General features: G+C 34.7%; 3 protein-coding genes across 3 annotated transcripts; 1 reads left to right on the forward strand and 2 right to left on the reverse strand.

Moving 5' to 3' along the window:
- Positions 1-676: 676 nt before the first annotated feature.
- On the reverse strand, positions 677-2,725 carry LOC125194621 (protein FAR1-RELATED SEQUENCE 5-like). The gene is made up of 3 exons (XM_048092870.1): positions 2,672-2,725; positions 1,415-2,142; positions 677-781 (listed from the first exon to the last, which is right to left on the reverse strand). The coding sequence occupies exons 1-3, from the start codon at positions 2,694-2,696 to the stop codon at positions 677-679; spliced, it is 858 nt and encodes a 285-aa protein (XP_047948827.1). The 5' UTR covers positions 2,697-2,725.
- Positions 2,726-8,919: 6,194 nt separating this feature from the next.
- Positions 8,920-24,177, forward strand: LOC125194622 (CCR4-NOT transcription complex subunit 1-like). The gene is made up of 40 exons (XM_048092871.1): positions 8,920-9,079; positions 10,976-11,273; positions 11,416-11,644; positions 11,733-12,060; positions 12,164-12,277; positions 12,402-12,530; positions 12,657-12,983; positions 13,095-13,170; positions 13,250-13,327; positions 13,582-13,668; positions 14,973-15,003; positions 15,157-15,265; positions 15,340-15,486; positions 15,636-15,683; positions 15,753-15,881; positions 15,978-16,217; positions 16,290-16,421; positions 16,509-16,594; positions 16,674-16,779; positions 16,883-16,978; positions 17,101-17,253; positions 18,333-18,515; positions 18,635-18,870; positions 19,008-19,131; positions 19,206-19,331; positions 19,446-19,490; positions 19,735-19,869; positions 19,948-20,037; positions 20,954-21,100; positions 21,184-21,312; positions 21,401-21,448; positions 21,523-21,669; positions 21,824-21,885; positions 22,472-22,625; positions 22,714-22,905; positions 22,985-23,089; positions 23,167-23,301; positions 23,437-23,667; positions 23,762-23,863; positions 23,956-24,177. Exons 1-40 carry the CDS (start codon positions 8,981-8,983, stop codon positions 24,091-24,093), a joined length of 5,571 nt encoding a protein of 1,856 aa, XP_047948828.1. The 5' UTR covers positions 8,920-8,980; the 3' UTR covers positions 24,094-24,177.
- A 190-nt stretch (positions 24,178-24,367) lies between these two features.
- LOC125194338 (protein transport protein Sec61 subunit beta-like) lies at positions 24,368-25,456 on the reverse strand. Its single transcript, XM_048092507.1, has 2 exons — positions 25,305-25,456; positions 24,368-24,728 (listed from the first exon to the last, which is right to left on the reverse strand). The coding sequence occupies exon 2, from the start codon at positions 24,724-24,726 to the stop codon at positions 24,472-24,474; it is 255 nt and encodes an 84-aa protein (XP_047948464.1). The 5' UTR covers positions 24,727-24,728; positions 25,305-25,456; the 3' UTR covers positions 24,368-24,471.
- Between the last annotated feature and the right edge of the window lie 649 nt (positions 25,457-26,105).

Consider the following 26,105-nt stretch of genomic DNA (forward strand, 5'->3'; position numbering starts at 1 on the left):
TACTTAACATCCAATGTTCTACCATATTGGTCCTTGACCTGATGCATTTTGATGTTATCCTCAACAGTAGTTATAGAAACAATCTCACATACCATACTTATTTCCTGTTGTACATGTTTGAAAATAGAATCGGTGTAGATTGTAGATGCATGCTTCTCAATAGGCAATTGGGTTGACAAATCAGGAATAGTTGAGTAATCCAAGTAGTTCAATCGTGAATTGGCATTCCTTTGATCTCCCACAGCATAATTAAAGAAATTGATGAACTGTACAAGATTTGCACGTGGCTTTGTGTAGTTTTTAAAAAAGCTATTCTCCGATTCAGACATCGATGTAGTCCTAAGAAGCGACCCCATGGGAAAATCTCGAAAATAAGCAGGAACCCAGAATTCTCTATCTTCAAACATTGATCCAAACCAGTGCACGTCTTCTAATCCATACCGTTCCATTATATCATTCCATATTATATCAAACTCATCGGGCTCTAACAAATCAGACCAAACACATGCATTCAACTCTTTTTTGAAATCTTCATTACCAAGTAAAGATTTGGACAACTTATCTGACACCTTAACCATGATATGCCACATACACCATCGGTGCCTTGTTTGTAAAAGTACTTGTTGAACAGCAAGTTTGATCCCCCAATCTTGATCAGTGATAATCAATTTGGGTGCTACCCCCATGCATCGAACAAAACAGCCAAACAACCAAGAATAGGATTCTCTACCTTCACTTGATAACAAGCCAGCTCCAAATGTAACTGGTCTAGAATGGTTATCTTTTCCAGTGAATGGAGCAAAAATCATGCAATACCTTCAGAATATAGCATAAAAATGAATTATATTTATCATAAAATGGTTAAAATGATATAGGTTTGATGATGTTTTTTGGTGGTTCTGTTTTATTTGAAAACTGATACTTTTGCATCATAAAATGATAGTTTGAGCGGATAAAATGATACTTTTGCATGATAAAATGATAAAATGATAGTTTCGGGGAATAAAATGATAGGTTCTGTGAATAAAATGAGTATATTCTGAGTATCATTTTATCAGCCAAAAGTATCATTTTATTAGTAAGAAGTATCATTTTATCTACTGCAAGTATCATTTTGTCATTATATAATTCAGAAGTACCATTTTATAACATAAAAATGAATTATATTTTCATGCATATAGAAAAGTATCATTTTATCAGCTATAACTATCATTTTATCAGCAAAAGTATCATTTTATTAGTAAGAAATATCATTTTATCTACTGCAAGTATCATTTTGTCATTATATAATTCAGAAGTATCATTTTATCAGCTATGACTATCATTTTATCAGCAAAAAGTATCATTTTATCAACTGAAATATAATTTAATCAGCAAAAAGTATCATTTTATGTCTATTAGCAAATGAAATTACATCTCCAAACATATGATAATTTCGTCTTGAAATAGCATCAGCCCAGAAGAGTCTAGTTAACTTTTCATGAGATCCTATCTCAATTTCATAATAGAAGGCATCAGATGATTCCTTTTGAGAACGCATATAATCAAAAATCATTTGAGCATCTGAACCATCAATATTGGACATAATATCACGATAACCATTTCTAATATCAATAATATCACATCCAACATTTTCAGGTCCACCCATTATCTCCTTCAAAAGTTTGAATGTGAGAGTGGGACCAATATTACACCTGCCACAATCCTCCATAAACCTCCGATGGATAGGATCCAGATTGCGATTGGCCATCATAAAATGCCTATGCTCATCCGCAACCATTAAGTGATTATGATACTCAACAAACTGATAAACCTCATATCCTCTGCTCTTGCCATCTGAATAATATCTCAAATTGAGCTTAGCAAGACATTCACACCTAAATGACCGACACCTACGCTTTTTAAAAGACACTTCAGTTGATTGGGATGCATGACCAGGTATAAAATTCTTAGAGCCTTGTCTGCTGCAAGCCAAATACTGCCACTTAGTAATACCTTGAACTGATTTGTTACCCATTTTACGAATGCCAAAACCAACTGAACGAGCATAATGTTCATAGAAACCAACTGCTTCTACTAATGTATTGAATTTCATACCAATCATTGGCTTCAAAGCATCATCACAAACAGGAATGTACATACCTACAAATCAGTAAAAGTATCATTTTATCATAGTATCATTTTATCATAATATCATTTTATGCACTAAAAGTATCATTTTATGCAGTAAAAATATCATGTTATGCAATAAACCTATCATCACAAACAGGAATGTAAATACCTACAAATCAGTAATAGCATCATTTTATCATAGTATCATTTTATCATAGTATCATTTTATCCGACAAAACTATCATGTTATGCAGTAAACCTATCATCACAAACAGGAATGTACATACCTACAAATCAGTAATAGTATCATTTTATCATAGTATCATTTTATCATAATATCATTTTATCCGACAAAACTATCATATTATGCAGTAAACCTAACATTTATAAGCCAAAAGTATCATTTTAACACATAATCGACAATACATAATATAATCAAATAAGAATTTCAGTACATCAGAAACATAAACCAATCAACAACTAATATTAATCTAAAATCAAATTCAATACATGAATATGAACACAATCAATAAGCTAAGTAATAGATAATGATTGTTACCTTCGTTATTTGCTACAGATTCCATCGAAGCAAATTTTCACAGCAATTGAAGAGGCAATCAATGAAAATAAGAACGCAAAATTGAAAATATCTTCCCGATCACAATTATGGAAACAAAATCTGGAGAATACGGAATAATGAAACAAATCGAAGAAAATCTGGAGATGTTGAAATAAAATAGGCGAGAAATATGGAAGATGAAGATGAGAGAATCGATCTTAATTGTGAAGATGAAGATGAAGGAGAGAATTGAGTTCAAAAAGAATGAAAGCGTGATTCGCGCGTTTGGAGTAGAATTCAGAAATTAAATGAGGAAATTACATTTTTACCCCTCTGCGCCTTTTTTATAAGTAAATCTAAGTTTGAATCTCAACCACAAGATTATCAAATATGTGTGGTCCAGATTTGGTTATAGAGTTATTATGTGATTTGGGGGTTATGATATGATCACATCCCTATATATATATATATATATATATATATATATGAAGAAATGATATGCAAAATACAGTAACATGCAAGTAGGATAATGAGATCCATAGACCCCCAAATAATTAGAAAATAATCAAGGCTATTTTAATGATTTCAGATTATTCAAATTAGAAATTATTTCATACTCCCATTAGTAACGAGAATTGTTGAGTCCAACTTGATCCAAATATTAGATGAGCACTCCATGAACATCAAAGAAGAGCCATAAGATTTGCCTTGAAGCTCGACACCGCATCAAGAGGAGTACTGAAGGCCCTCAGAAGGCCTTCATCAGAACCAGAAATGATGCCTCTATCTCCAGCCTCCAATGTCGACGTAGAGAAGGTTTCGTCAGTGTCAGCTTCACCCAGGGGACATCAAGAGCATGCCAAAGAACCATGAGCGGACGTAAAACACACTGTTTGGGATATGATGTTATGAATTCAACAGACGATGAGCATTCCCTCCAATGAGTTAAGGTAAGCTTGTAGGCCAGCACATAGGTGCGCAAATGATGCATTACATTTTTTTCCCCATCAACTTTAGGAGAAAAATTATCTTATGTGGTTGACATAAACTTTTAAGTAAATAAGCTCTACGAATTTGTTCTATTAAGTTTAGTGGATAACTCATTATGTCACATCGTTTCCTGAGATCACTTGGAAGCTTCCCTAAATTAATTTAATTTTTATCTTCACTTGCCAACTCTTAAAGTTGAACAAGTAGGGGTTCACTCACACAAATTTTTTTAGTTATATGATGTTTAAATTTAAAGAAAATTTCTAAGGTTTCAATTATGTTAGTGAGTGAACCCCTACTTCTTCAACTTTAAGAGTTGGACAAGTGAAGATAAAAATAAAGTTAATTTAGAGAATCTTCTAAGTGATCTCGAGGAACAATCAAACATCACTAAACTCAATATATCAAATTCGTAAGTATAATTTCTCTCCTAAAATTGATGGAAATTAAAAAAACATAAATTTGTCTCACTCTAGTTTGATGAATGCTACATCCATTCCACAGTAGTAGAGTCGTATTTTTTGCACTCATTTTGAAAAAAATGATACTAATAAATAGTTAAAGTGGAAAAAAAATATAATTAAAAAAATAATGTAAATAGGAACTTTCTTTACATTATTCTCTCTTATTTTACTCTCTATCATTTTGAACGTGGACTCAATTCAGCTACGATTAAATAGACACAAGCTTAACTGCAATTATTGGGACCACCACGTAAAATAAACATTTCTATTTCTTTTTAGATTTTATGGGATTGCAGGCCAATTGTCTATTGCAAAGGCTTTGGCCGATTTTCGGTTTTGACAATCATCGTAAATTTAATTTGTGTCTAAGTTTATTTATTAATAAGGTATGTAGAAGTACGGTAAAAATACTAGAAGTACACTAATTGTAACAGTAATAATTTGGCATAATGATCTATCAACGTCATCATTTTGGTAAGGGAAAATAAAACGCCATTACCATAATAAATAAGTAGTTCTAAACATTTCGTGGACAAAAGGCATTCATATATGCATGAAAAAAAGATTTTGCCGTCGAAACGAGGGACAATATAATAAATCTGTACTATACTAATGATATAATAATCCCACGAAGATCTAACAATGATAAGTATATAATAACTATGATTAATTTAACCAACTTTACACAGAGAATCAGATTTTATTCTCATAAATATATTCTGCATTAATTTCTGGAAAAAGTCTGCGTAGCTGAGTATTCTTAAATCGTAAAGAATGGCTGACGAACTTCCGATGAATTTGATTCTATGAATATAAATCAGCATTGCATCTATTCTTAATTATATTTTATACGTGACTATATAATTTCGTGAAAGTGCATGAAGCCATAGATTTTAAGCTCATTCATGACATGTTTGATGTTTCACTTTTATATCAACCTAGTTCCATTAACCGTGTTGGCAATTGAAACTAAAAATATAACATATAACTGTCCCACATCGGTGTAAAGAGAAAACTGAAACTAGTATATAAGTCTCATGGGCCCTCCTCCTATCACCAATTGGTTTTAGGATGGAACCCATGGATTTCTATCGAACCGAATACGAACAATAAACCTAAAATTGTTAGAAAATTGATGGTTGTTACAATAAAACCTAAATGGCTCTCAACTCGCTTGTTTTTGCAATCATTTCTAAACGTTACTATGATTTTTGATAAGTCTCTCTCCTTTTATGTAATCTTGTTAAAGCATCACTGTGTCTGTGGCCAAGCCATGGTTAACAAAATAATAGGGAGATCAACATAATAAAATATTTGGTGAGATTGATGGAACTTAATTCTCAATTCTCACCTTTCATACTAGTGGACAGCAGGCAAAAAGGGCATAAAGATGACAATATCTTTAACCAGTCAAGCAATTGACTCTGGTAAGAAAGTTGCAACTTGCAAGATTGGGGGGCCTGGACTAAGTGAATGGATTCAACAATGGAATGATCATTAGAAAAGGCAATTCCTATCCTCACACAAGATAACTAGAGGATGACACTAGAGAGAGAGTGCATGTGAGAAAGAAGCAATCTGTTGCTGCATTAGCTATTTAGCCTTTCTCAGCCACTAATTATAAGATATAGATGGATAATTTCTCACTCGTAATCAGAAGATATAGATGGATCAAAATGCTAATAGAGTGGCATGATGTAAGCCACACCAAAATTTTATATGCTAGTTGTAGTGGGAGATATACAATCATATATAGACCATATATAGCAAATAAGATTTTAGGAAGACAAGTTTCTAAATTCAAATCGTGTTTACTGCAACTTAGATGTAAGTCCAACAATGAAGCGAATTCCAATAGATTTACTCCCTCCGTTCCGTCACAGTTGAGCCGTAATTTTTCGGCACAGAGTTTAAGAAATAAATATTTACTTGTATAGTGTGTTAAGTACTCCATATAGTTAAAAAAGTAAGAAAGATAAAAGTAGAGTGAATAGAGTGGTAGAGAGGATAAAGTAAGAGAAAGTAAAGTAAGAATAAGAAACAAATGTTAATGAAAATGACTTAATTACGAGAGAACTTTTCAAAATGGAAAAATGACTCAACTATAAAGGAATGGAGAGAGTACATCTTTTCCATCTTAAAATAATTTGTACTTATTGTATTATCAAAAAATGGTCGCATATCTTTACCAAAAAAAAAAAGAAATGGTCGCATATAAAACTATGTTACTAAAAGTTTTGTGCTAACTTTTACATAATAAAAAGATGAGAGAATCATAACCGGCAAAGCAATGGATTTCCATGGCTAGATTCCATGCCTAGTTCCACATCCAAGGACAATGGATCAATGAGAATGAAGAGGATATAGATATTAGTACTGGGGCAGTGATAAAATGCAAATTCATATATTGTATAAACTCCAAACTTTTCAACACAGTGTAAAATTTTAAGATTTTGATGCAACACAATTTCAATACAATGTCAACACAATATCAACACGGTGTCAGCCGTTGACACTATGTTGATATTTTCTATTGCTATTATTTTGTAATCTGTTGACATTTTTAATGGTCAAGATCATAGTTTGGAGTTTGCACAATATTTAGAGTTTGCACTTGATTACATTCCTATTAGTACTAATAATCTATCACAGACATATATAACAAAATTTCTTCATTAAAATATTCTAAATTTATACTCCCTCCGTCCCATAAAAGATGTCACACTTGTGGGACGACACGAGATTTTAGGAGGTTTTGTTTTGTGTGTTAAATAAAGAGAGAAATATGGAGTAATTTTTATATTAATGTGGGAGCAAACTTTTTTCAAAAATAAAATGTGACATCTTTTGTGGGACAAACTAAAAAGGAAAGTATGACATCTATTTTTGAAGTACATGCAATTGTTGTTTTTGTTTAGATATATAAGAAAAGTTCGTCTTAGGTGCACTAGTGTTGGCAAATTTTGACATGATACGAAAATCCGACATAAACACGCACAAAATTAATGATTTTGGATTCTATTTGAATCGACCAAATATGAACCTGCTGATTTCGAGTTGGTTGGTTTGGTTCGGATAACCTAAATAATAATACTCCCTCCGTCCGCGAATAGGAGTCCCGTTATTCCATTTTAGTCCGTCCACGAAAAGGAGTCCCGATTCACTTTTATTATAAATAGTAATAGGGTCCCACCTCCCACTAACTCATTCCACTAACATTCCATTTGGATCACCTCCAACTTTTCCTAATGCATATCCTAATCCACCCCTCACATACATAAAATATATTGGTGGGACCCATTACCATGTATGTGAGAGGTGAATTAGGAGATGTATTAGGAAAAGTTGTAGGTGATCTTCATTGACTAACATTTCATTTAAAACTAATAAATATAAGTGAGACTCCTATTCCATTAATTTTTTTCCACCCACTTTTCTTAATATTTATTAAAACCCGTGCTACTAAGAAATGAGACTCTTAATGGCGGACGGAGGAAGTACTGGTTTATTCCTTTTAAATTGTTATCCTTGAAACACTGTTTACTCCAAATCCAGAAAAGCCCCTTGCCATTATAATGACATCTTTGTTTTGGCAAATTATGGGGTTTAATACATGTGAAGAAATTCTCATTCAGCATTATTGAGGGATGAACACATCCACTTTTCTCCAAAGTTGCATCGAAATCCCAGGAGAATGTTTACTTTCCCCTGACTGATCAAACATAGTGAGGTGTTGGCCACAAATAAGGCCGACCTAGATCCTGATAATTTCTAAGCGAAGGGTTTGCATTAATAAGGTTTGTCTTTATGAGATATGATTGTGTTTTGAATATTTATGCATGCATACGTTGAGCATAACTCATATTTTTAGCGTGCGTATTTTGTGAAAAATTTAACATTAGTGGATGTAATTTCCACTTGAGCCACAGTCACTATTAAAAATGTATTAAAACATATTCCCTTCATATGTGAAAAATTGTCTCATTTTATCATTTTAGGATGTCTGCAATTTATAGTCTTATTTGTTTTTATTTTTTTTATTTTAAGTAAGTGGTCATAAATCATTGCACATATTCTATTATAAAATAATAAAATAAAAAGTGAGACTCACATTCCACTAATTTATTTCCATTTTCCTCCAAAAAGTCAAATAACTTTTAAATTTAGTCCGTCTGCGAATAGGAGACCAAATTCATTTTTAATATAAATCGTAATAGTGTCTCGCATTCCACTAACTCAATTCACTCACATTTCATTAAAAAGTAGTACTATAAGACACAAGTGGTACTCATATTACACTAATTTTTTTTCACCAATTTCTCTTAAAACTCATGCCAATAAAAAATAAGACTCCTAATGATGAATGGAGGCAGCAGTATTAGTCTCTTTATTTTAGTTTTACAATTAAAATAATAAATATAAATTAAAGTGAGAGGCACAAGGAGAGGGCGTTCAATTGTGGAAATTATGACATGATGAAGAAAAATTGGAATAATGATATATATTGTTTTGGTGGTAGCATCTTATTAGTAATTCTAAATTGGCTAACAATGGCCATAAATATAGTGGAACTATAAGGGAGATTATTTTAGTCATATATTCCATAATTATCTATCTAGAATTGAGTCGTGGAATTGACTCTTATGAATTAAACACACTAACATACTCAATATCGGGATATAATTTTGCAAATCGGACTCAATTCGACATTGCCAAAATAGCAAAATCAGTACCGGGTCGGCGGGAACACACTCGACTAATCAATTAACTGCATAATTCATCAAGCCCTATCTATTTCTGTTCGTGAATCTCCTATAATTTACAGTGGAAAGGGTAATCTGCAATTCGCCCGAACATGGTTAGCTTCTCCTCCAAGCTTTCCCGGCAGATTAGCTTTCTACTGTACAACTTGAACGATTCCAACTCCGATTCGGTTTTCCAAGAGCTATGCAATGTACGCACATTTAATCTTGAATGTTTTTGCATTAAACTTATTCAAATGCATGCCTTTCATTTTGTCTTGTTTCTTCTCATTTTACTGATGATCTTGTGTTTATACTGTCAAACCGTTAGCATTTAACTACGTTTAGGCATTGTGCGCGAGCTGATAGTGATTCAATTTTGCATATAGAAAGAGATAGTAACAATATATTGCTGATACGAATGATGGACAAGAGATACAACTCCTCAAGAATTATCCAAAATTCATTGAACCAAATGTGATTACACATCTTAGCTCTGATCTATTTATCTTGTTTACTAGCTGCAACTCTTCAAACAGTTGCAACTTCTTTGCTTCATCTATTAATCTGTTATAACCAATTGTTCTTTACCTTTCTTCTTTCATTCTTTCTTAGGTTTCTCTTTCCTCTTGTGATCGTATTACAAGCCAAGTTTATATCCACTGTTTTATAATCGTTTGGTTTGCATTTTCTGTTCCAATGGAGTTTGTTTACGTCTAATGTGCGAAAATATGATATATGTGCTATGTTTCATTGTGAAGTCAATGTAAGCCTTTCTATCACAGTTCGTTATGCCTCTTACCAATACAACTTAATGGAAACTGTTGCTTTAATCATCACATAGTTCCTTTTTTACTGGAAAAAAACACTATAGTGTATTAAGTATCGTATATGGTTTAGGACCTTCTAAATGCTGATACATGCTCAATTTTGAAGCACAGTTCATAATTGATTCTGTTCTTTTTTTTTTTTGTTTTTAAAAATTACTCTATACTTTTAATCAAGCAAATGATTCTTTCTTTCGTGTTTTTATTTTTTCATTTCAACAAGTAAAGACTGTGCACATTCATGTTGATTTTGATGCGTCAAATACTATAAGAATGTAGTTTTCTATGCTGCGAATACTTATTTTTGTGGTATTCACACTCTAATAATCGGAAATGATTTTGTTTGAAACATTTTTATTGGGGGATGTGGTGGCCAGGGTGTAGTCAGATAGTTTATTCTCTCTGCTTTTGGCATCAGTTAATAGTGGATCGTTTGTTTTAGCCAAGGCAAATGATTCCCGTTTTCTTTATTTCTTTTTTTGATGGAGTTAAGATGTATTGTGTGCAAATGGTTTTATCTTTTTGAGGTAGGTCTGATTTAGGATATTTTTTCTTTGAAAAGTAACAGAACTCCTAAAATAAATTGCAGTATTGACAAGATTGTGTTTATTCTCGTGAAGTTGTTTTGACTGTCACATTTCATTAAATTACAACATTAATCCTACCTGGTTGATTTAAATGAATTTTCTGAGTTTTAATCCTGTAACAACCATGTTTAATGTTATAAGCAAATTGACATAGAATACATCAGTGAAAAATTTATCTTGAGATAGGTGGGTGTCTCTTCGTTCATGATCTGTGTTGATAACTTCATAGAAACTGTGCTCGTTTCTCATAGAAATGTTAGTTGTTACCGATGAATGAAATATGAGACCTGCTTTGACATTATATTTTGTCTTGTTTGGACACGAAGTAGCCATAGGCTGAATTATACTTTGGAATTTGGATTTAGATTTTCGTAAAAACTTTTGAGCCTGCCTCACCTTGTTAGCTACAAAAGTCAAAACTATGAGACTCAATTATTTTGATATTTTAATCTTTCAAGGAAAGAGTTAACATAGTATTTCATAAAAGACGAGTGAGAAGAATGCCTAGGTCGTGCAATCTGGTTTATACGAGGTGCCTTTTGAGATTTAGTAAGTGATGAGACTTTGAACCAGTCCAGACTCCAGTATACAAAATTTGTTACATTTGTGTTTCTTAATTCCTGTTTCTGACACTGGCATTGACTTCTGCTATTACTTATATGCTGATTTTGATGTTATTTTGTTCCTTGGACAGTATACAATGGATGGAATGGAGGGTAGCATATTACTGCTCCAAGCCTGTTTTGACCACCTCAATATTTATTCAAGCAAGTTAAAGGATATAAAGCTGCAACCGATATTTGCTTCAATATTCAAACATGTTTTGAATAAACCTAACTTTAGTTCAATATTAAGTGAGTCACTTCAGTCTAAAGCCATCAATGACGAACTACTGCAGAATCTTTCTGATGCTCTACACTTGTCAGTACCTGATAAAATTGGAGTTGGTCTTGCTATGTCTAATTCTGAAGATCATGATACCAGGATGTGTGGTTAGTTATTCTCTTTCTTGTAGATATATTTTCTCGTTTAGTTGCAGGAAGTGGTATACATACAACAGTTTGTAATTTTATCTCCTTGGAATTCTTCTACATGTTCTGCTAAACCTATAACCCTTTTCTTGGCTGTATGTAGGAAAGAATTTCTGTTTGAGTCAGATTACGGAGCTGTGTGCCAATCCTGTTGCATTTGAGTCAACTGAGATAATTCAGCATATTCTTGTGTTACTTAGTCGGTCTGAAGGCCTCTCTAAGCATTTAGATTCATTCTTGCAAATGTTATCTCTTGTGCAACTGAAGGCCGAGACTCAATTTGTCATCACACCTTTTCTTCACGATGAACTACGTGGAGATAACTTCTTCAGGTGCTTTCCATGATAGTTCTTAGTGCATACATAGACTGGAATATATTTCGAAACTACTTTTACCTTTGTGCTTGTTTATATGATGCAGACTGGATGAGGGGAGTGAAGATGATTTTGATGCTATTCTAGCAGAAATGGAGAAAGAAATTAGCATTGCTGATGTAATGTGTGAGCTAGGTTATGGGTGTACTGCTAATTTGTCTCAGTGCAAAGAAATGTTGTCTCTTTTCTTGCCTCTTACTGATGCCACAGTTGCAAAGATACTTGGTACGATTGCCAGAACTTATGCAGGTCTTGATAACAGCCAAAATGTCTATGCTACATTCCGCTCTGCCCTTGGTGGTAATAGTGTACTGGATCTGCCATCTTTGAATTCTTGGAATGTTGATGTCCTTGTAGATTCAATCAAGCAACTTGTAAGTTCCATGCTTATAGTTTATCATTTAAGTTGCAACATGTTATCTATCTTCGCCAATTATAAAAGTTCCCCATTATTTTGGTTTGATTGTTTTGTTTCAGGCTCCGGGAATTAACTGGATTTATGTCATGGAGAATCTGGATCATGAGGGATTTTATATTCCTAATGAGGCAGCATTTTCATTTTTTATGTCTATCTACAAGCATGCGTGCCAGGTAGAAATTGATTATCAAACTATTTCCCTTCATCTATTACTGTAGGAATGTATTAATGTAAAGAATCAAGCAAGATATCCAATCTGTTATTCTAAATATCTCATTTGATGGTTTAACTTGTCAGGAACCATTCCCTCTCCATACTATTTGTGGATCTATTTGGAAGAATGTTGAGGGTCAGCTATCTTTTCTAAAAAATGCAGTCGCTGCACCACCTGAAGTTTTTACCTTTGCTCATTCTGAAAGGCAGCTGGTATGCTTTCTACAAATGTTAAGCTGTTTCCAAATGGACTAGTGACTACTTGTCACTTTTCTTTTACCGTTTTTCAATATAGTTATGCCATTTGGAATGAGCTTATAGTACTTTTTCCTTGTGCAGTCCTATGATGATGCTGTGCGTGGGCATACATTGCATTCTGGACCAAATCGTGCTTGGTCATGTCATAATCTGCTGGTGGTTCTGTGCCAGCTATCTGAGATGGGCCATGCAAGTTTCATTAGATCTGTCATTGAATCTCCTCTTAATAACTTCCCTGAAGTATTACTTCTTGGAATGGCCCATGTTAATGTAGGTGACATCAGAAATGATCTTGATTTTTTGTTCTGCTTTTTATACGGTTTATTGTTTATTAGCATGAAGCCAGCACAATCTTCTTCTGTGCAGCCTGTAATTGCTCCTTTGAACGGTACACCTACCCTTCCTAAGGCAAGTAATAGGGTCTTTGTCTACTTTGATGTAGTTCACTTGATCTCTTTCCTATTTGTACCTTGTTTTTTCTGTATTTTGAGTGCTAATATACTCAAACCCACAATGCAGTCACGCAGTGGCGCTTTGCTGTCAATACAATCTGCTTCGTCGAGTTTTTCACGGTCGTCTATATCAACCTCAGCAAGTAAATTATCACTTTTAGCTGTGCTACTTTTCTCATTGTGTGCTTATGTATTACATTAACATTGGGACTGGTGTTACAGAGTCTGTCTCTGCATTAAACATTGAGACCCTAGTTGCTGCACTTGAGAGAAGAGAAACTCCAATAGAGGTGATTGGATGTAGCTGTCTTATACTTTTTTAGTCTTTGTTTATACTTGATCCTCACCCTTTTGGTTTTCGCGTGCTTTTACTTTGGGGTATTTTATTCCTTGTTTATGGACCCCTTTCTTGAATGACTTGTAATTTTGTTCAGTCTCTCTGGTTACCTATGTGCTAACTTATAATTCTCTCATTCATCATAGAATAAAATGGGTTGCATTCTCAATTCATTTTATGTTTCTTGAATTATCAATCATTACCTATGTTCATCTAGATACTTGTACAATTATGATGAATGATGATTTAGAGATGACCTACCAATCCACCATGTACATGGAAGCTTATTATGTAGAACTGCCAGGTAAAGCCTAAATCAGACATATAGATCCTACATGCATTCATGTAATAATTGTAGAGTGGGGGAGGGTTATCAATGTATATATTGATGAGACATGATCATCATCAAGTCGATGTGGGACTAGAATGGGGGTTTTCAACGCATCCCCGCACGTGCGGGTTGGAATGTACATCAGACTTCCATACGCACAGACAAAGAGATCAACATCGACTTGCGCCTATCTGACACCATGATAGAAATCCTGTGGTAATGGTGTAAGAGCGGGCCCAAGTTGGTGATGGGTTTCTTTGTTGAAAAAACATGTAGAAATGGGCACTCACACCCTTAAAAGGCCTTTTAAGGGGGTGACTGTCCCATTTCTAACAATGATGATGGCTTGCTCTGTCAGTTAGATGTTACTTTTTGGAAGTGTGCTCTCTGTAGTAATGATGTACCTTATGAAGTCTCAACTAGGGTTTAAGTGTGTACCTGGGACATTCCTTAGAACTCATTTTGTGACTGTGCTGATTGAATATTATGATCCGCTGAGCGTCAAAATAAAGGTAGACTAATATTCATACTTCATATGTTTGAATGCCACCTTCTGAAGTAAGTGAAAAATCATTGGTAATCCACTGATATGAATCATGACCTGATTTAGAAATCAATGTTTTGTTTAATTGCTTCTCACTGCCATCCTCAAAATTTCAAATATTTTTGTTGTTTCCTTAAAACAAAGTTAGACTAAATTTTAAATTTCACATGCTTTAATTGCTTCTCGCTGCCAGCATGTACCGGTAGTTCAAATATTTAGCACAACATGACACCTTAATACATAAATGCTGGTACATGTTAACCACAAAATTTCCAGGCTTCTGTGCTTTCTGGTATCAAATAGTCATTGAAGAATTCTCTAAAGGTAAAAGCTATTATATTCTGGAGCATTGGTTACTGTCCTCAATCCTGGGTAGGACTGTAAATGTTAATTTCATAGTATTTGATACGGAGTGAAAGGTGGGTGGACCGTGATTTCTAGATAGTATGTCAACATAAGTAGCATAATGCACTGTCGCCATGATAACTTGGTTGAACACAATTAGGATATAACAAGAAAATAAATAGAAAACTCTTTCCAACAAGGGAAAGCCCTCTTTCCAACAAGGAAAGCCTCGGCTAATGCCGTTCAACTACAATGATAGATAAAAGTCATAATATCTCCAACTTCTAGGGACAATATACAGTACTTCGACCATGGAATTGCAGAAGGAATAAAGTAAGAGAGTAAATGTATTGTTTTTTTGCTAAAAACAGAAATCAATCACTTGTAGTGGGACAACGAAAAAGGGTGGTTATGAGGAGGTAGAGATATAGCTTGCCAATACATTCTTACCTGAAATAGTTCCCTAGATGCAATTTACCTTTGGAGTTACTCTTCCTGTCTGGCATTTTGAAATAAAATAGAATGACATCTTGAACATTTCGGTTCTTTTTGTCTATTATTATTTTTGGCAGGGTAAGCATTGAACCAAATTTTCAAGATTTGTACCTGAAGTTTCTTGATAAAGTAAATTTGAAACCTTTGAACAAAGAGATTGTGCAAGCCACTTATGAAAACTGCAAGGTCTGATTTTTTTTTACTTACTTTATTCATTTTGGAAATCTGGTGTTTATTCTTGGTATGTGTACTATGTCTAGGCTCTCTTGGGATCAGAACTTATAAAATCTAGTGTGGAAGAACGATCACTGCTGAAAAATTTAGGATGCTGGCTTGGGAAGATTACTATCGGAAGAAATAAAGTTCTAAGGGCACGAGAGATGGATCTAAAAGCTTTGATTATAGAGGTTTCTTTTCTTCTATTTTGTTTTTGAGTTCACTTCATAAATTTGGAGTTAAATTGTTTGAGATCCTCATGTTGCCATGATTATCTCATCTTCTTGATTTGATTTTTTCTGACATGTGGATATATATTATGTGCTGTATGCTTTTGCAGGCATATGAAAAGGGACTCATGATAGCTGTTATTCCTTTTACCTCAAAGGTACAATCTAATGTTTATTTTCTATGCATTTGTCAATCCAAGTTTATTGACTCCATATGCTTGTATTAGATTCTTGTACCCTGTTCGAGCAGTATTGCATATGGGCCTCCAAACCCTTGGACAATGGGAATTCTTGGGTTGCTTGCTGAGATTTATGTAATGCCAAACTTGAAGATGAATCTCAAATTTGAGATTGAGGTGATTCTGTATACACAGATCTGGTTATTCTTTGCTTTCAGAACCCACATCTTAAATTTGGGATGATTTTCTTTGTTGATATGTCTTTGGTTTCAGGTTCTGTTTAAGCATTTAAGTGTTGACTTCAGGAATGTCACACCCACTTATCTTCTGAAGGACATAGTTCGAGAAGTTGAAGGTAATCCTGATTTTTTGAATAAGGATGTTGGATCTTCACAGCCACCAAGAATGAATGAGGTGAAATCTGGAATTATTTCGAAAATTAACCAAGTTGAGATACCCCTTGATGTTGCTGCCTCTCCCCATCCTGCCGGCCACTCTTGTATTATGCCTCAGGTTAGTGCTTCAGTTGTTCTATTTTGATTTAGTAGCATGATCGGAGGTTGATTTTGTGATCACGGTAAACAGTATGCTGCAGCTGTCCCTCATTCATCTGGAACTTTGACTGAGGTTGAGAAGCTAGTTAGCTTGGGATATTCTGACCAGCTTCCTTCTGCTCAAGGCCTTTTACAAGGACAGTCACAATATGCAGTTAATCAGGTCTCTCCAGATTCCACTTGTATTTGCTTCCAATGTTTTTCTGTTTAAATATTGACTGATGATCTATTATTTTTTGTAATGTTGCAGTTTCCTGTACTAGCAGCTAATATTGAACACCAAGTGGTTGTCAATAAGAGGCTTCAGGCTTATGGCTTACACTTGCACTTTCAGAGGTCTGAATTAGTAACTGAAATTCTATTTGACAATGAAAATCATTAACTGTTTTTCCGTTACATGTTTTATTTGCTTCAGTGTACTTCCAGTTGCCATGGATAGAGCTGTTAAAGAAATAGTGTCTGGTATTGTGCAACGCAGTGTTTCTATTGCGACTGACACAACTAAGGAACTTGTCTTGAAGGTGTATTTCTTTCAAATTCATTGATTCTGAAGGGTCCTTTTTTCAGTAGTTTATATAACAATGCGAATTGTTTACTAAAGAAGTTATGTGTTTTTAAATGCAGGACTATGCCATGGAGCCTGATGAGACTCTTATACGAAATGCAGCACATTTGATGGTAGCAAGGTTGGCAGGAAGTTTTGCTCATGTAACCTGCAAGGTATAGATGACCTTTGTTTTATTACTTTCAGGTTTTAAAATGTTAATGATCTTTTGAATTGTCAGAACAGCACTTTAATATACCTTGCATGCTGATTGAAGAGGCCTTTTCATCACATTTAGGAACCTTTACGTGGTTCATTATCAAGCCAGCTCAGAAGCTCACTTCAGGGGTTAGCCATAGCAAGTGATCTTCTAGAACAGGCATTTCAACTGGTGATCAATGATAATCTGGACCTAGGCTGTGTGTTGATTGAACAAGCTGCAACTGAGAAGGTAAACTGAAATTATTATGAGTTATCTGTTGCTTCATTCAAATTTACAATTATGACAATTGTCTCTGGACAACCAATATTGATAAATATTTAAAAATTGAGTTAGAAAGCAAGTAGTATTAATAATGTTCAAACTTCAAAGTAAAAACACTATGTTATCGAGCTCTATTTTGTGAGTGTTATGATATGTAATAGTATTATATTATACTCCCTCCGTCCCATAATAGATGTCACAATTTCCTTTTTAGTTTGTCCCACAAAAGATCTCACATTTCTTTTTTTTGAAAAATTTCCCTCTCACATTAATACAAGTATATTATTTTCTCTTTCCACTTAACACACAAAACATCTTCTAAAATCTCGTGCCATTACTCAAGTGTGTCATCTATTATGGACAGAGGGGGCATTATTACACGAGAGTTGTTGAGATCTCAAGTTGAGCTGTTCGGAAAGAGTGCTCCTCCTTTTCTTTAAAACACCTAATTTTAATATTTTAATAATATATGAAAATGACTTGGTACTGCTGCTGAACAAGGTGCTCTTGACCAGGTGCATTTCTTATATTTCCCAGTCCTCTTACTCTCTCTCTTAGGTCTGTTTGTGGATGAAAAGTTAATTTAGGCTTTCTTGTGACTTTTTTTTCACTGGTAATTTTCATGATTTATTTAAAAAGAACTTGGAAGCCTTTATCAAGATAAAAGAAATGCATAGGTCATGCATGTTTCTGTGTCATGTAAGCATATGCATATCATGTCTGAAAAACATATTTACTTTTAACTCAAGTGGATGATGAAGTTCCTTCCAGAGTATATTAAGTGGGTCTTAAATCCTTATTGTAGGGCCGCATGAGTTATATGTGTGGAGAGTTACAAAGGTCTCTTGATATTTTCTATGTGGTGAACGTGGGGTCTGTTGATGTTTTCTCTGTTGAATGGGCTTTACTTATTAGAGCAATACTACTAGCAAATAACTGATATAAAAAATTTAGTTAAGTCTTGTGTTATTTTAGTCCATTTTATATGAGTTTGGAATTCATATTGCTTGTATTTCATCCTTGTTGCATTTTAACCTCATTTACAGGCAGTCCAAACCATTGATGGGGAAATGGATCAACAACTTTCTATTAGGAGAAAGCATAGAGACAGTGTTGGTGTTGCTTTTTATTATGCTAGCCTTTATGCCCAAGGTCAAATGAGTATTTTACCTGAGGCCCTTCGTCCTAAGCCAGGCCACCTGTCTCATGCACAACAGCGAGTTTATGAGGTGATTCTTTGACAAATTCTAGGACATCTAAGTTGATTCACGTGGTCAGATATGTCTTATCTAGTTCATCTTTGTGATCTTTATTTGTATCTCATTTCCTTTTGTCATTTTGTTTGCAGGATTTTGCTCGGTTCCCAGGACAGAATTGTTCCACCCAGAGCTCAAATGCAGTCCCAGTTGGCCACTCTGCTTCATCAGAAGGTGGATTGTCCCGACAATTTGCATCTACTTCTGGCAAAATGAGTGGTAGCATTTACTCATCTGGCCTTGTTAGCACTGGATTTGGTGCTATGCCCCAGGCACTGGAAATTGACTCTGATGAGATAGCGCCTGTTCGATGCCAGATTCCTGCAAGGTTTGTTTAGTTAATGGTTTTATTTGATTTTTATATAATTTATCAATTATTAGTTCTTGTTTTCCTATGAATAAGACCTGAGAGCAACAAAAACAAAAAGGAATCAAATTAGTAAAATTATGGTGATAATTTTTCAGTGTTCCCTCATCTCATATTTCAATTGGCGATGGTCCACAAACTCCAGAAAATGACATCATTCCTTCATTCCTTTCTGCGTTGGACACTGGTATGCTACAGATAGAACCTTCCCATTCTGCAAAAGTGAGTACATTCTGTTTATGTATCTGTCATTGTTTGCGTGTGCACTTTTCTAACATAGGAATTCACAAATGCAGGAACCTGGAAATGCTTCACATCCTACTAATGCAACTCTGGCTTCTGAGCATCCTGGGACAAATGTCTCTGAGCCATTAGTAACCACTGGTGACACATTGTGTAACTACCAGACTATCTCAGAGAAGGTATATTTACTATCCGCCGTGCATGTTGTATGGATTTAACTCGTTTGTTGAGAGTTTCTTGTGACGGTATTCTTTATTTTGGCTTTTAACAAACTTGTAACAAACCCCTTTCAGCTAGAAAATCAGTTGGCTAATGAAGCGAAAGAGGTTGAGATTCAGGTAAAAAAAAGGCTATGTCATGTTTATATAATTATTATTATTATGTGCTCGCCAATTCTACCCATGTCTTTAACTGAATTTTTCATTTCTCTCGTACAAACTTTGGTTATAACTTATAAATAATTTGAAGAGATATCAGAGTTTAACAATCTTGTTGATGCTCTGGAAAAGCATGTCTGCTTTCAGTTATGTCCAAGATATAATACATTATATTTGAGTCCCTAACTATTTTCCTAATTTTCAGCTTACTGCAAGACCTGAATCCGCAGAGTCATTACAACAGCTGATTGAAATAGCTAAGAACCCTGCTAATGCTGGAAATTTGTCTCCTTCGGCTGTTGGTAAAGAAGAAATTGCACGAACCTCCAGGGACAAAAAGGTTCGCAGAAATATCTTTTCTCTCACACTTGGTGCATTCCAACACACACATTCGCACTATCTAAAACCTTTTTTTTAGTTGGTGGAACCTGGGCTTCATGGGACAAGCAGGGAAGAATTCAGTGTGACAGAATTGATGGATTTTGATGCTGCTGGTTTCTCTGAACAGGTACTAAATATTGGATCTACCTAGCATTTTATATTTATGTATGCAGGCAGCTGTAGTACAATGATGGTTTTGGAAGATATTTGATTGTTTTATGTATTTTATTTGTCATATGGGGAGGTTTGATAATGCTTCTGCCCTCTAAAACATACTAAATAATGGTTTTATCTCCCAACTCTTTCTCTTTGTCTCCCATGTCTTGTGATTATGCTTGAAATTGACATTGTATATAACCTACTTTGTTTTTATTCATAAAAGAAGGATGTGCTTTAGAGATTTTTCTCAATTTTATCTCCTGAACATAAATGAATGCTTTGGAATTTTTATCTACTGATAACATACATTGCAGTCCCAGCAATTTGTCTTCTTGTCTTCAAATTGACTTTCAAGCTCAAAAAAGGGCGCATTGGCATACACAGTTTAACATTTAACTGATTCCCTGAAACCTCCTTAACTGAGTATTCCCTCCGTCCCATTTTAAATGTTTAATTTCTTTTGGGAAATGTTATTTAGGAGAGAAGGTTAATTGGATTATTAAGTGGTGTCCCAGGGACCACATGTATACTGTTAAAAAAGTGATATGGCCCATTTGATGTTATCCTAAAAATAGAATGAGACATCTCATGGAACAGCCCAAAATGGAGACGGATGGAGCATTTCGTAACAAGCTTTGAGGTTATAGTTACATTTTTGTTAATCAACATTAACTAGAAGTTCAAATCTTATTGTATTTTTCACATATGCAGGTTACTGCTTTGTGAATGCTTTATTTAGTAGAGATACTTCTCCCATACTACTCTGTTAAAGGAAGTCAGATCTTTTTTCTTTTTAGAAAAATTACAATTTTTAGTTGCCATGGGTTCCCCATTTTCAAATCATATGTTCTGACCTTTGGTTTTGAAATTGATAAACGACTTAGGTATTTGGGTTGTTTGCTGAATGGTACCAAATATGTGAACTTCCTGGAGCAAATGATGTGGCTTGTGCTCGCCATGTCTCACTCTTGCAACAGAGAGGGCTGCTTAAAGGAGATGATATGACTGATCGATTTTTCCGCAGGATTATGGTGAGGTCCTATTCCGCTCTTACGGTAATAAACGATTTAGTTCAAGTGTAATGGGTATTTTATTTATTACGGCCTGAATTCAGGAACTCTCTGTATCACATTGTCTATCATCGGAGGATATAAATTCTAGCCCTTGCCCTTCTACTCAAGGACAACCACTATCATTCCTCGCTATTGATATATATGCGAAGTTAGTTTTCTCAGTTCTGAAGGTAGCATCTCATATTGGTACTTTAGGGATACAGTCTCTGTAACCTCAGTCCTTCATACTATCTGTGTTAACTCTTTCAAACCTTCCAGTTTTGCCCTGTGGATCAAGGCTCGAGGAAACTTTCACTTCTGCCAAAGGTACGACTTTGAGATCTTGATTGTTTAATGTTAAGTGTCTAGATTTTTAATCTACTCTACCATGGCTGCTTAAGGTTCTTGCTCTTACGGTGAAATTTATTCTAAAAGATGCTGAGGAGAGAAAGGCGTCATTTAATCCAAGGCCCTACTTTAGGTTGTTTGTTAATTGGCTGCTTGATTTGTGTTCATTGGATCCTGTATTTGAAGGTGGCAATTTTCAGGTACTGTATTTTGGCATTTAATTCAGCTATAGGATCATAAGTTTGCTAGCTTTCTTTTCATTCAGAGATTTCATTCCTAGCCTTGGTGTCTTTTTAACTAAAGCTATCTGTGTCGTACAACTACTATTTTCTAACTAAAGAATAAAATTTTCAGGTATTGACTACTTTGGCGAATTCCTTCCATGCAATTCAGCCTCTCAAGGTCCCAGGGTTCAGGTATGTGCGAATGGTTGTCTAATTGCTTCTATTGATCCAGGGAGAATGTATGATGTGGACCATAAGATAAACTTAAAATTACTTGCTGCTGTCTTCGTAAGAATTCAGCTTTAATTGCTTGCATATGGGATCTGCATATTGCTTTTGAGTCGCTTTGCTTAGCTTCAAATTGATTTGATTTTGGTTGAACAATATTATATTGCTCACTTATACAATTGACACAAACTCGCATCTATAGCACTCAATCTATTATTACATTCTGCTTTCCTGAATAAATTATACTCCTACTATATAAATCTTAGGTCTTTCACATCTAAGAATAACTTGTGGTTACTATTCCTGATTCTATTTTCTTCTGCCCTGAAAACTGCCTGGTGAACCAATACCTATGAACCAATTTTCTTCAGAATTTTGGAATATATGTTGTCATGAATGCTTCGATTTGTTTTGTTTGTTCTTTATTTTTATTAATGAAATGAAAAATCAGCTGCTTACTTTGAGGGATGATAATATTATTCCTTCCAGTACCATAGGGTTACCTAAAGCTGCTCAATTTTGTATGACTGACTTGTCTAGCTGCTTTCAGCTTTGCGTGGCTCGAGTTGGTTAGTCATAGAAGTTTTATGCCAAAGCTGCTTGCTGCAAATGCACAAAAAGGATGGCCATATATTCAGAGGTTACTGGTGGACTTGTTCCTGTTCATGGAACCATTCCTGAGGAAGGCTGAACTTGATGAACCGGTTTGTATGCAGTTCTTAGACTATTTCCATGTTCTCAACCATTATTGTATGTTGATATTGATGCAATATGAATCTTGTATATCTCTAGGTGAAATTTCTGTACAAAGGAACACTCCGAGTGTTGTTGGTGCTACTTCATGATTTTCCAGTGTTCCTTTGTGATTATCATTTCAGCTTTTGTGATGTCATCCCCCCCAGATGCATACAAATGCGGAATATAATCCTTAGCGCATTTCCTCGCAATATGATGCTTCCAGATCCTTCTACTCCTAACTTAAAGGTCCATAACTGAACTTAATATTATCTATTGCTTGGACTGTAAAGTTGGTATCTGAATGCCACATTATGTGATGATGTAGATTGACCTTCTGGCGGAGATTAATCATACGCCGAGAATTCTTTCAGATGTTGATACCGCACTTAAAGCAAAGCAGATCAAGGATGATGTGGACGAGTATCTTAAGGTAAAAGACCAGAAGCAAATTAATGAATTTCAAAACTTTTTCTGTGGTTCTTATGTTATAAGCAATTTCTGTTGCAGACTAGGCAACAAGGATCCCCGTTTCTCACTGAGTTGAAGCAGAAGCTTCTAATATCTACAAGTGATGCTGCTTGTGCCGGGACTCGTTACAATGCTCCTTTAGTTAACTCCCTTGTTCTTTATGTGGGGCTGCAGGTCTGTCATTCTAAATTCCAGTTCCTATTACACTACTGTTTCTTGAATATTTGCTATTTTTTCCCTGTTTACCTTGTATGTTTGTGGTCTTCTTTTTATTAATTGAAACAAAATATCATTTCAAAATGTTTTTAGGCTATTCAGCAACTGCAAGCGAGAAAACCCCCTCATGCTCAAACCATGGGTAATATGAGTGCATTCTTGGAGAGTGCTGCTCTGGATGTTTTCCAAACGTTAATAATGGATCTTGATAGAGAGGGCCGATACCTTTTCCTGAATGCCATTGCCAACCAATTGCGCTATCCAAATAACCATACCCATTTTTTCTCCTTTGTTCTTCTTTATCTGTTTGCTGAATCAAACCAGGTGCGAATTGTTTGGTTCCCTTAACGCTCTTAGAAATTTTGCTTGGTCAAAATCTCAACATTGGTGGTGTATATATGTTGTCGTTTTGATGCAGGAATTGATCCAGGAGCAGATTACTAGAGTCTTGTTGGAACGTTTGATCGTCATTAGGCCTCATCCATGGGGTCTTAAGATGACATTTATTGAGCTAATCAAGGTAACATGTGATTAAAATTTTTCTTAGGTTTCATAAGTGTTTTTTTCTTCTCCTGAATTCCTAAGATGGGTGGTGCTTTGAACGTCCGACAGAATCCGAGGTATAACTTCTGGAGTAGGTCGTTTACGAGGTGCACACCTGAGATCGAGAAGTTGTTTAAATCAGTATCTTGGTCGTTTGGGGGCTCCAAACCTGTTGATGACAGTGTAGTACCTGACACCCTTCATTAAACAAACCCTGTTGTGAATGTAAATTCTCCATTTCCTTAATATTTACTATCCCTTGAACATATATCTCAAGTTTCTTCTCTACAATTGAATCGTTTTATGAATTTCTCTATGTTGCTAATTACTAACCTTCAAGTGTGGTTCAATTTAACATTTGTTGTTATGATTGGGGAACGAAGCTTAGTCATTAAATTTAGCATTTTTGGCCAATAACAATATGGAGTGTCGAAAGTGCTATAAAAATTCAAGTTACATGCGTAAAATCTGGAGATGGATATACTATAAAAAAGTGAGTTGAATGGTTAAAGCAAAATTATCCCGAAAAACAGAATACATAAAATGAGTCTCTCTCCTAGAAAATTGAGGTAGAATCAGTGAATTCTAGTCTTTGCGAGCAAAGTAGAGTTTGCCCATGACATGAAGGACTGCGACAAAAGCTATGAAACCGATGCTCATAACAAGCACAACATTTGGGGAAATCTTGAGCCCAGGAGCATCATCTGTGTAGAATTGGAGCATTGTTCCACTTGCTCCACCGGCAGCCCCTCCTGCGCCGCCTCCACTTCTCCTCCTACGGAGGTTCGCTGCTGCAGCTGCTGCACTTCCCCTCTGAGGAGCCGCTCCACCCGTTGCCATTTCTGCACAACTTTGTTACTTCAATACAAAATTTGATTTTAATTACCAGATCTTATCCGTATATTACTTCGTCCCAACAGAGTATGCATTGTTTCTTTTTTAGTCCATCTCACGAGAGAATGCACTTTCAAATTTTGGAAACTGTTTATTAGCCTAAGACTCTAATTAGGTTAGGTGAGATCATTCCCTCCTAATAATATTTTAATAACTTTTTCTTTCTAATAATATTTTAATAACTTTTTCTTTCTACATCTCTGATAGCATTGAAACTTGTTTCCAACCAATTGTGCGTACACAAAATTTGATTTTAAGTAAACGATATTACCGATAATTAGCAGATCAATATTCTGCAGGAGTATAACAAACCAAGTCATCTAACAGATTAATTACCAGATCTCATCCGTTCAAAAGCCAAACAAACAATTCGAAAAATGTAAAGCAACAACTGAAAAAATTGAGCAACAGGTATACTTGAATTCGCTCGAGAACCAGATTGAAATCTAATTCCGCCATATAAATCAAGATAATCAGAAAATTGGCAAAAACCTTGAGAAAGATTTAAGAGATTTAGGGCTGACCTTGAATTGAACTTGATTTTGTCTCTCTAAAGTCTTCGTAAATTCAGATCGATCGCAATTGAGGTGATACAAATTTGGCGTTATATATTGCTCAATAGAACTTCGTTAGGGGTTCGAACACATGCGCAAAACCAATCATATCCTGACACGTATACCAAGTCGACGGATCCTAAGCCGAGTCATACAAGGCGGCATTTTGGTTCGAATTTCTGAAATTATATATTGGTGGTATAATTGAGTTATTATGTTTTTAATCATAAATAATAACTCAAAAATCTCTTTCACAAATTACTTTCTCTCGGTATAATAATAATTTTTTCAGGAAATTACTTTGTCTCGGTATTTTCGGGTTTTTTGAATAATCACCAAGTAAAGATTTCCTATTCCATGTCACAAAATCATATTTTAAAGCATTATGTGACATAGTATATTGGATTGGATATACTACTATATTTTGTTATTTGACGCTTATGCTTGTCATACCATTTTTTCTATTTATTTTATAACCACAGTTCCGATATCACACAAAATTGTTTTTATTTAAATCCAAGTCACTAGCTTCTCTTTCTAGTTAGACTTGCTATTAAAATATTAAATCAAAATGCAAAAATCGAGTATGGAAAAATAATGCAAACGGAGTATTTAGTAAAATGTGATTGAATTGAGTTAAAGATAGTCAATGCAAAGTGCAGAGTATTTACATGATAAAACATACCAATACAACCATCTCTTTAATAAGTTAAATGTATATTAATTGAAAAATAATAATGTAAATCACAATAATCCGAATTTTGAAAACTT

Source organism: Salvia hispanica, chromosome 6 (assembly GCF_023119035.1).
Source record: "Salvia hispanica cultivar TCC Black 2014 chromosome 6, UniMelb_Shisp_WGS_1.0, whole genome shotgun sequence".
Classification (NCBI taxonomy): domain Eukaryota; kingdom Viridiplantae; phylum Streptophyta; class Magnoliopsida; order Lamiales; family Lamiaceae; genus Salvia; species Salvia hispanica.

Excerpts from the sequence above, each read along its gene's own strand:
- LOC125194621 (XM_048092870.1), bottom strand. The coding sequence starts at position 2,696 with ATGGAATCTGTAGCAAATAACGAAG. Across the intron at positions 2,143-2,671 it reads ATCTGTAGCAAATAACGAAG|GTATGTACATTCCTGTTTGT; the intron begins GTAACAATCATT and ends ACTGATTTGTAG. Across the intron at positions 782-1,414 it reads ATTATCATATGTTTGGAGAT|ATAACCATTCTAGACCAGTT; the intron begins GTAATTTCATTT and ends TCACTGGAAAAG.
- LOC125194622 (XM_048092871.1), top strand. The coding sequence starts at position 8,981 with ATGGTTAGCTTCTCCTCCAAGCTTTCCCGGCAGATTAGCTTTCTACTG. Across the intron at positions 20,038-20,953 it reads CTGCTGGTTTCTCTGAACAG|GTATTTGGGTTGTTTGCTGA; the intron begins GTACTAAATATT and ends TAAACGACTTAG. Across the intron at positions 21,101-21,183 it reads GATTTTTCCGCAGGATTATG|GAACTCTCTGTATCACATTG; the intron begins GTGAGGTCCTAT and ends GCCTGAATTCAG.
- LOC125194338 (XM_048092507.1), bottom strand. The coding sequence starts at position 24,726 with ATGGCAACGGGTGGAGCGGCTCCTCAGAGGGGAAGTGCAGCAGCTGCA.